The sequence below is a fragment of the Mauremys reevesii genome, linkage group 13, assembly GCF_016161935.1.
Source record: "Mauremys reevesii isolate NIE-2019 linkage group 13, ASM1616193v1, whole genome shotgun sequence".
Taxonomy (NCBI): domain Eukaryota; kingdom Metazoa; phylum Chordata; order Testudines; family Geoemydidae; genus Mauremys; species Mauremys reevesii.
Window position 1 is genome coordinate 7,866,498 of NC_052635.1, and position 10,543 is coordinate 7,877,040.

A 10,543-nucleotide genomic window follows, 5' to 3' on the forward strand; every position below is an offset into this window, starting at 1 on the left:
TAATGAAGAAAGAGAGCATTCTGATTCGGAGAGAGGCAGCAGGATGCGTGAATCATAGAAGGCAGTGCCAGACTGAACCAAAACTGATGCCACAGCCACAAGGAGTTGCCCCATGAGAGAGACACAGACCTCCAACCACAGGGGAGCAGCACCTGTAAGTGGAGTTGCACCCAGCTTTTCGTGTAATGGGCTATGGAGGCTCTAAGGATGATTGGAATATTCCATGGGAATTGTGTTTGGTGGACAATTGAGGTTTTGGGGAAATCAGGTTTTTGTTAAGAAAGATAAAGTTTTAAATATTTGTCTTAATAATAGAAAATAATAATAAAAATAATAAAAAAACAGAACTTTTGTCTGAAAACCTTTTAATCAAAAATGAATTTTTGGCCAAATTTTAGTGTTAGTTTTTCAAAGAAACTCAAAGAGGTGACTTCATTAGTGTACAAGTACCTTCCTAAGGAGAAAATATCTGCTCCCAACACCATCCATTTCAGATGTTTCCTGTAGTGTTGTTTTGTTTTGAGAGGCATTCGGTTAGGTAAAGGGAGTGATGGGACTCTGATATCTCCAAAAGTAAGTTGGAATTTTATTAAGAGAAACCAAACAGAAACTACACCAGAAAATTAAAGGGCATAGAAACAAACAGTGTATGAAATGACACTTGGAGAGGCCTTCTACTTTTAGAGAAAAACAGGATTGTATATCTTATTTTAAGCCCATTTAATAACACAGCACTAACTATGGAACCCATATCAGTCACTTCCATAATATTAGAAATGTTATGGAGAATTGTTTATTTGTTGGATTCTGCATAGAACTGATGAGGCATCAGGAATGCCATAGAGGAGCCTATGAACTTCCATCTCTCGGTGATGCATCATTAACTGGTTATTACATGAAATAGAAAATATATTTGAGGGGGAAAAAAGATGAATTGCCCAAAGAAGGGAGGAAGAATGAAAGAGATAAAAACTGATAATGTAGAGGTAAATAAAGCCAAAATAACCAACAGATGTGGTGCATTTAAAAGGAAATCCATTGAAAAAATGTTCACAAGTCTCCTCACTCTAAGCCCCAATGCAAGGACATATATGGGAACAGAAGTCCTCTGTCTTCATCTAATGGTGAGGTCAGTGACTGGGCTCCAGCGTCTGCTTTCCCCATGGGAAGCCCCAACCCCTGGGCACATCCCAGCATTGTGCACACTGACAACTGCTGGATAATACCAACATTTAGCTGGCAACCGAGGGAGCTGCTAATAAGCAGAATCTACTGTACATTGAAATCAATGGGAGTTAGGCACCTGTATACCTTCAAAAATCTGGCCCGTAGGAACTTAGATGTCCTGATAAATACTAGCAGACAGGAAACCGACATATTTGTGAATAATGAATCAGGCTGGAATTATCAAAGCTGTCAGAGTTAAGTGCCTGAATCTCATTGAAATTTAGTTGGGTACCTAACTCCCTTAGGCTTATTTGAAATCCCAGCCTCAATGATTTGGATCAAATCTCCTTCCTCCTGAACACACACCTTCCATTAGGGAAGGTGGGGCTGTATGCTAGGGGCTGGTTAATGGAGGCAGTGGAGAGGGATCTTCCCCCCCCCCCTGCAGTGCTCAACCCTCTGGAAGATGTGATCCAAGCAGCTGTGTCTTTTACCACCCACCGGGAGTTGTTTTTCATGGCTCCACTCAACAAGCTGCTCCGGCTACACTGCTCCCTGCCTCTTCCTCCAAGCAGAGCAGTGGCCAGGCAAACAGGCAGCCAGAAGAGGTTGAGGAGAGGATCTGAAGTGGATCCCCAGAGGAGCAACCCCCAGCAGAGGCTTTGGAAACTTGTTAGCAGGTGTCTTTGGAAACTTGTTAGCACCAGAAGTGAAGGCTCGCGGGGTGGAATCCTGGCCCTGTTGAAGTCAATGGGAGTTTTGTAATTGACATCAACTGGGCCACGAATTAGGCCTCTGGGGCCACTGGAAGATGGGGAGGAGTCGACCCTGCCCAGCTTAAATCAGTCTATAAGGACAGCTTGCCCAATCTTGTCTATGCAGCACTGCAGGAGAATACCACTCCCCTAGCCCGACCCAACTCTAGGTCTCTGTTTATTTTCTCTGCAAAGGATATTTTCCTCCCTCCTTATTTTTTTGTCCTGATCAATTATTTGGACCAAACATAGGGGAACAAACAGCTATTTCGGGGTATCATCTGTCTTCACCTCCTATTCTCAAGTAGGTAGCATTTGTTTGCAATACATCCATTAGTGAGTCTTTCTTTCTTTCTTTCTCACCATATTGCTTTTTTTGCTCATTCACCATTTTCTCTTTCTTTTGCTTTTATGCTTTCTTTTCTTCTTTCTTCCTTTCACAATTTCTTTCTTTCTTGTTTTCTTGCTTTTGTGCTTTTGCTTTTTCCTCTGCATGACTTGAAGAGAATTCAATGGAAAACTCACAAAAAGAACCTTGTGATTCAATTAGGTCAGGCAAGAGAGATAACGTGCTCAAATTATTATTTCTTTCATCCTTTCATTCATTTATTTAAAAAAAAAACGATTTCACTAAATATTTAAAGCATTGCCTTTTTTTGTTCTGATTTGGGACAGAAAACATTTCAAAATCTCAAATTTGTTCACAGGATGGAAAATCTATTTTCTGACCAGCTCTCCCCAAAGCACCCGTCACCTTTAAAAATATTGATCATGAATGTCTGATCCTTGTTTGAACCATACAGGGTTGTTGGCCTCAGTGGGTATGTTTACACTGCAATGAAAGAGCTGTGGGTGATCTGGGTCAAGTCTTATGGGGCTTGGGCTGGGGGCACCATACAATTGAAATGTAGATGTTTGGGCTCAGGCTGGAACCTGGAGTCTGAGATCTCAGAGCCCAGTTCTGCAGCCTTAGTCCTGCAAGTCTGAGACGTAGTGCCTCATGATTTTTTAAATTGTAATGTTGACATTCTCAGTGATAGATTCATAGTGTTAAATCCTGGCTCTGTTCAAGACATGGGAAGTTCTGCAGTTGGCTGCAATGAGACCAAAATTTCATCCAGAGATTTTGAGCCATTGTCGTCATTTATTCTAACCTGCGGTAGCCAAAAACAATAGGTTTGAGTGGGAAGGAACCACCTGTGCTTACCATTGGGGTGTTAGCTCAAAGTCCTCATGCTTGGGGTCTGTGCCCCACCACAAATGTCTGTATGTGGCAAAAAAGGGAAAAGTGGCTAGCCCACTCCAGCTGCTGGGGTAAGTATTCAGGAGACACCTTAGCTGCCATCTTCCCCTCTCCACAAAGGGGGATAGAAGTGGGACCCTGCTAGTTTCTTTGGGAGCCAGGAGATGTAGGTTCTGTTCCCACTTGTGACACTGATCAGCTCTATAACTTTGTTCAAGTCTTTTTTTCCTTCCCACCTATATAGATGGGAGGATTTTAGGGGAAGGGACAGTCTCTTGCTATATGTCTGTGCAGGACCAGCACAACAGGCTCCTTATTTTTGTTAGTGGCCTCTAAGTGCTACTGAATTACAATAATAATAATGAAAAATAATAATCCCTGGTTGAGATGCCTAAGAACTTAGATGCTCAGATCAGTCATTTAATTTGGTATTGGGTATCCAAATCTCCTAGCTGGCTTTGAAGAGCTCAGAAGATCCACATCCAAGACAGGAATTATTTTTAGAGCTGGTCAAAAAATGCTCAAACATAATCAATGTTATGTTCATTTCCTGGGTTTGACATGGAGCCATTTTTCATTTGTCTCTGAAAATACTTGTGCTCTATTTGAATCAACATGGTTCTCGACATTTGTCTTAATTTTTATTTTCATTTTCCAAAAAGCCAGTTTTCATTTAGTAAAAATTTTTTGAGAATCATCTCACTTAAAAGTAATCTTGTGGAGAAATGTCACAAAGAAAGGAAACATTTACAATTATTCATGAACAATTTCAGTATAGAAAAAAAGGGCAGTCGATTTACCTTGAGCTATATTTTCGAAGGTGTTTAAGTATCTAAAGATAAAAATAAGTACTCACTGGGATTTTTAAAAGCAACTATGTGTCTAGCTCCAATTGATTTCCATGGGAGTTAGGCACCTAGGCCCAGATTTTTAAAGATATTCAAAATTAAGAGGTGCTAGTCACATAGATGAGTTTGAAAATCCCTTTAGGTACCTATCTACATCTTTACGTATCCAAATATCTTTAAAAATATGGCCCCAGGTACTTAATTTAGTCACTTTTGATGTGAATCTGTGTGCCACTACATGCCAATCTATATCTTTAGGTGCCTAAATACCTTTGTAAACCTGGCCCATTATTTTTTTTATTAATAATATTAGTATTGTTCAATACTGACCAGCTCTAATTATTTGCATGGCTTTTTGAGTCCCAGTCCCTGTGACAAAGCCATCTATACTGTGTTGACATGCAGTCGCATTTCCAATACCTCTGTCTCTCCTCCAGATTGAATAACAACAGTGCCAAGACCTCCAGCATGCACTGGGACAACCAAAGTCATGTGACCGATTTCATTCTGGTGGGTTTCCCTGGCATCCTGGAGCTGCAGCTCCTGCTCTTCTTGGTATTCCTTCTGGTCTATGCACTGACTGTGATAGAGAATACGGTGATCATCATGCTAATCTGGGCCAACGTCCCGCTCCACAAGCCCATGTACCTCTTCCTGGGGAATCTCTCTTTCCTGGAGATCTGGTACGTCTCAGTCACGGTGCCCAAGATGCTATTGAGCTTTGTAACAAAAAGGAAAGGCATCTCCTTTGTTGGGTGCATGGCCCAACTCTACTTCTTCCTGGCCTTGGCCTGCACTGAGTGTGTCCTCCTGGCCGTCATGGCCTATGACCGCTATGTGGCCATCTGCAACCCGCTGCGCTACTCAGCCATCATGAGCCAGACTCTCTGCATCCGCCTGGTGGCTGGGTCCTGGCTGAGTGGCTTTCTCATCTCCATGTGTAAGGTCCTCTTCATCTCGCGTCTGACCTTCTGTGGGGTAAACATCATCAACCACTTCTTCTGCGATGTGTCACCACTGCTCAACCTGGCCTGCACCGACATGTCACTGGCAGCACTTGTGGACTTCCTGCTGGCCCTGCTCATTCTCCTGGGGCCTCTCTCCATTACAGTGGCCTCTTACATCTGCATCATCTCTACGGTTGTGCGCATCCCCTCAGCCAAGGGGCGTCACAAGGCCTTTTCTACATGTGCCTCCCACTTGCTGGTGGTCATCATCTTCTATGCCTCCTCCCTCTTCATCTATGCCAGACCTCGGGCCATAAGTTCCTTTGACTCCAACAAGCTGGTGTCCGTCATCTACACAGTTCTGACACCCCTCCTCAACCCAGTCATCTATTGCCTGAGGAACAAGGAGTTCAAGGACACCCTGAGGAAAACGGTGCATGGCATAAAAGTCTTCTCCTAGATACCTTGTCTGGGACTTTACAAGGTGACCTAAGAGATTCCCATTCTTTAACTCACTAATATCCTGTGGCAATGAGTTCCACAGGTCAGAATGATTTTTATCTACTAGACTTACATCAGATCACAGTGAATTCCATTTAATGAGCCTATTATATCATTCTTGAGGGCTAGGGTGGTCTGGGATTTCAAAGAGGGGCTAAGGTAATTAGGTGTCTAATGCCCATTCTTTAACTCAGTACCAATTCAGATAAATTTAACTGCATTGAAATATTATGGTTTGTTGAACTGAACGGAAATTATTTGTTTCACGTCTGGTGGGCCAGATTTTTAAAAGTGACTAATGGTATTTTCAAAATCCATTGAAATTAGTGTGAATCGGGCACATAGATGCTTTTGAAAATTTCATTAGGTGTCTTAATACCTTTAAAATGCTTGCCTTTTGACAGCATCTGCCTCAGGTCTAACGGTGCCTCATCGTAGTTGTAGTTTGGGTCTTTCAGTCATAATTCTTCTCTATGGGCCAGGCTTCTCGGCTGAATTACATCTCCAGACCAGTGGGATGCATCATAGCAGTCACATGACTGTGTTGCATCATGGGAGATGTAATCCAGTCATGAAGCATAAAGTGATGGCTCAAGGCTGCAGTTTATTGTCCAACTGACCCAAAATGAACCATTTCACCATTTCCCAAACTGATTTTTTTCCCTGCATTTTTCAGTTCACAAAAAATACGAATCATTCAACCCCCCTGCTCAAAGCAGGATCAATTCCCAACTAAATCATCCCAGCCAGGGTTTTGTTAAGCCTGACCTTAAAAACCTCTAAGAAAGGAGATTCCACCACCTCCCTAGGTAACCCATTCCAGTGCTTCACCACTTTCCTAGTGAAAAAGTTTTTCTAATATCCAACCTAAACCTTCCCCACTGCAGCTTGAGACCATTACTCCTTGTTCTGTCATCTGGTCCAGTAAGAACAGTCTTGATCCATCCTCTTTGGAACCCCTTTCAGGTAGTTGAAAGCAGCTATCATATCCCCCCTCATACGTCTCTTCTGCAGACTAAACAATCCCAGTTCCCTCAGCCTCTCTTCATAAGTCATGTGCTCCAGCCCCTTAATCATTTTTGTTGCCCTCTGCTGGACTCTTTCCAATTTTTCCACATCCTTCTTGTAGTGTGGGGCCCAAAACTGGACACGGTCCTCCAGATGAGGCCTCACCAATGTCGAACAGAGGGGAATGATCACATCTCTCAATCTGCTGGCAATGCCCCTGCTTATACAGCCCAAAATGGTGTTAGCCTTCTTGGCAACAAGGGCACACTGTTGACTCATATCCAGCTTCTCGTCCACTGTAACCCCTAGGCCTTTTTCTGCAGAACTGCTTCCTAGCCATTCGGTCCCTAGTCTGTAACAGTGAATAGGATTCTTCAGTCCTAAGCGCAGGACTCTGCACTTGTCCTTGTTGAACCTCATCAGGTTTCTTTTGGCCCAATCCTCTAATTTGTCTAGGTCCCTCTGTATCTTATCCCTACCCTCAAGCATATCTACCACTCCTCCCAGTTTAGTGTCATCTGCAAACTTGCTGAGAGTGCAGTCCACACCATCCTCCAGATCATTAATGAAGATATTGAACAAAACCAGCCCCAGGACCAATCCTTGGGGCACTTCACTTGATACCGGCTGCCAACTAGACATGGAGCCATTGATCGCTACCCGTTGAGCCAGCTTTCTATCCACCTTATAGTCCATTCATCCAGCCCATACTTCTTTAACTTGCCTGCAAGAATACTGTGGGAGACCGTATCAAAAGCTTTCCTAAAGTCAAGGAATAACACATCTAATGCTTTCCCTTCATCCACAGACTGAGTTATCTCCTCATAGAAGGCAACTAGCTTAGTCAGGCATGACTTGCCCTTGGTGAATCCATGCTGACTGTTCCTGATCACTTTCCTCTCCTCTAAGTTCTTCAGAATTGATTCCTTGAGGACCTGCTCCATGATTTTTCCAGGGACTGACGTGAGGCCGACTGGCCTGTTGTTCCCCGGATCCTCCTTCTTCCCTTTTTTAAAGATGGGCACTACATTAGACTTTTTCCAGTCATCCAGGACCTCCCCCGATTGCCATGAGTTTTCAAAGATAATGGAGAATGGCTCTGCTATCACATCTGCCAACTCCTTTAGAACCCCCACAGATGCAGTGCATCCAGCCCCATGGATTTGTGCTCATCCAGCTTTTCTAAATAGTCCTGAACCACTTCTTTCTCCACAGAGGTCTGGTCACCTCCTCCCCATGCTGTGCTGCCCAGTGCAGTAGTCTGGGAGCTGACCTTGTTCGTGAAGACAGAGGCAAAAAAAGCATTGAGTACATTAGCTTTTTCCACATCCTCTCTCACTAGGTTGCCTCCCTCATTCAGTAAGGGGCCCACACTTTTCTTGACTTTCTTCTTGTTGCTAACATACCTGAAGAAACCCTTCTTGTTACTTTTAATATCTCTTCGTAGCTGCAACTCCAAGTGCGATTTGGCCTTCCTGATTTCACTCCTGCATGCCTGAGCAATATTTTTATACTCCTCCCTGGTCATTTGTCCAAGCTTTCACTTCTTGTAAGCTTCTTTTTTGTGTTTAAGATCAGCAAGGATTTCACTGTTAAGCCAAGCTGGTCGACTGCCATATTTATTATTCTTTCTACATCGGGATGGTTTGTTCCTGCAACCTCAATAAGGATTCTTTAAAATACAGCCAGCTCTCCTGGACTCCTTTCCCCATCATGTTATTCTCCCAGGGGATCCTGCCCATCAGTTCCCTGTGGGAGTCGAAGTCTGCTTTTCTGAAGTCCATGGTCTGTATTCTGCTGCTTTCCTTTCTTCCTTGTGTCAGGATCCTGAACTCGACCATCTCATGGTCACTGCCTCCCAGGTTCCCATCCACTTTTGCTTCCCTTACTAATTCTTCCCGGTTTGTGAACAGCAGGTCAAGAAGAGCTCTGTCCCTAGTTGGTTCCTCCAGCACTTGCACCAGGAAATTGTCCCCTACACTTTCCAAAAACTTCCTGGATTGTCTGTGCACCCCTGTATTGCTCTCCCAGCAGATATCAGGGTGATTAAAGTCTCCCATGAGAACCAGGGCCTGTGATCTAGTAACTTCTGTTAGTTGCCAGAAGAAAGCCTCATCCACCTCATCCCTCTGGTCTGGTGGTCTATAGCAGACTCCTCCCACAACATCACCCTTGTTGCTCACACTTCTAATCTTAATCCAGACTCCCAGGTTTTTATGCAGTTTCATTCCAGATCTCTGAGCAGTCATACTGCTCTCTTACATACAATGCAACTCCCCCACCTTTTCTGTCCTGCCTGTACTTCCTGAACAGTTTATATTTGTCCATGACAGTACTCCAGTCATCTGAGTTATCCCACCAAGTCTCTTTTATTCCAATTACATCATAGTTCCTTGACTGTACCAGGACTTCCAGTTCTCCCTGCTTGTTTCCCAGGCTTCTTGCTTTTGTGTATAGGCACTTAAGATAACTCGCTGATCATCCCACTTTCTCAGTATGAAACAGGAGTCCTCCACAAATGTTTTCTGGGCAGGCCAGAAATTCTGATATTGACTGAGCTCTAATTCAGACCATAGTGGATGCCCCCACCCACGAACCTGTATTCTCCTAATTCAGACGAGATATTACACTACTGCAGATAACCCTCCCTGAGGTAGTCTGGTGACCAGGTTATGGAATGACTGTCTCAAGGCTAGGGATGTTCAAAACTGAATTAAATCATGGTAAATAAATGAGGTAAATAAAAACTTGGCATCAAAATTTTTCAGAGGGAAAAAAACCTCACCTCCTGTTCAGCTCTTTGAATTAATCAGAATGAAGCCTGCATAGCCACTGTTTTTTTTTTAAATTAGGGCTGGCCCATAGGTAGTACATAGTGGGGAGTACACATGAGACCCCCACACCACCAGGGGCACTAGATAACCCACATTGTGGAACTTGGGGAGGGCCATGATCTCACCCTCATGTCTATTCTTTTCCAGGTGAAACTCAGCAGTCTGCTCAGGAGGGAAGTGCATTAGGTCCCTCCAAAGCAGAGGCCTAGGGGGCACATCTGAGCACTGTCTGAAAAGGACATCTGCCTTCCCATATGCTAAGCTGGTGCATTGCTTTCTAGTACTGGTGTTGATCAGGCATATTTAAATAATACTGGCCCATCACAGCTGTGCCTTGTAAAGCCAAGAGTCTGCAATTTATTCAGCCCCCTCCCCTGTGATGTTAAGTGACTTTATCTCCATTGCTCAGCTGGGTAAACTGAGGCACGGACCAGGACAGTGGCTTAGCCAAAGACACACAGCCATGAGTGCTCATTATTGACAAGTGGCTTATATGTAGGCTTGACAGCATATAAGCCTACATATTTATTTTTTTTATATTTATCAATTCAGATGTCCACAGCTGTGCAAATGTATAATGTTTGAGCATTTTTAAATTTTTGCATTGGTTTAAATATTCAGTTGCAGGGGGCTTTTCACTGCAAGAGGGGAAATTTAGGTTAGCTAGGAAGAAAACATTCTTACCATAAGGGTAGTGAAGCTCTGGAACAGGATTCCAAGGGAGGTTGTGGAATCTCCATCACTGGAGACTTTTAAGATCACATTGGACAAACATCTGTCAGAGATGATCTAGGTTTGTTTGCCCCTGCCTCACTGGACATGAGTAGATGACCTCTCAGGATCCCTTCCTGTTCGACATTTCTATGATTCTATGAAATTATGGTGGAACACACAATAATTTTTTATTGACAGGAGATGCAGAGATCCAAAAATTGTATAACTGTTAAAACACTCCTTGTCAACATCATGTCAAAATATACAAAGTAAATATCTTTCAATCAAACACAAATAAGTTCTCAAGCAGCATTTTTCTTACTTCGCTGATCTCTAAATTGCGATTATTATCAATTTAGATATCTGTAGATCAGTTTGTATGTGTATACAGTAAAACAGACATTTAACGAAACAATAAAAATCCAATCCTTCCCAGCCTGATTACGTGAACTGAATTGCTGCGCTTCTGGCCACTCCTTTGGTGGCAAAGGGCTAACAACACAATTAGCATTTAGGGTGCTTGCTC

The 10,543-nt window shown here is 43.3% G+C and overlaps 1 protein-coding gene across 1 annotated transcript; it reads left to right on the forward strand.

Annotated features, from left to right (window-relative positions):
• Positions 1–4,481: 4,481 nt before the first annotated feature.
• LOC120379895 (olfactory receptor 226-like) lies at positions 4,482–9,016 on the forward strand. Its single transcript, XM_039497411.1, has 2 exons — positions 4,482–5,398; positions 8,959–9,016. Exons 1-2 carry the CDS (start codon positions 4,482–4,484, stop codon positions 9,014–9,016), a joined length of 975 nt encoding a protein of 324 aa, XP_039353345.1.
• The last annotated feature ends 1,527 nt before the right edge of the window (positions 9,017–10,543 follow it).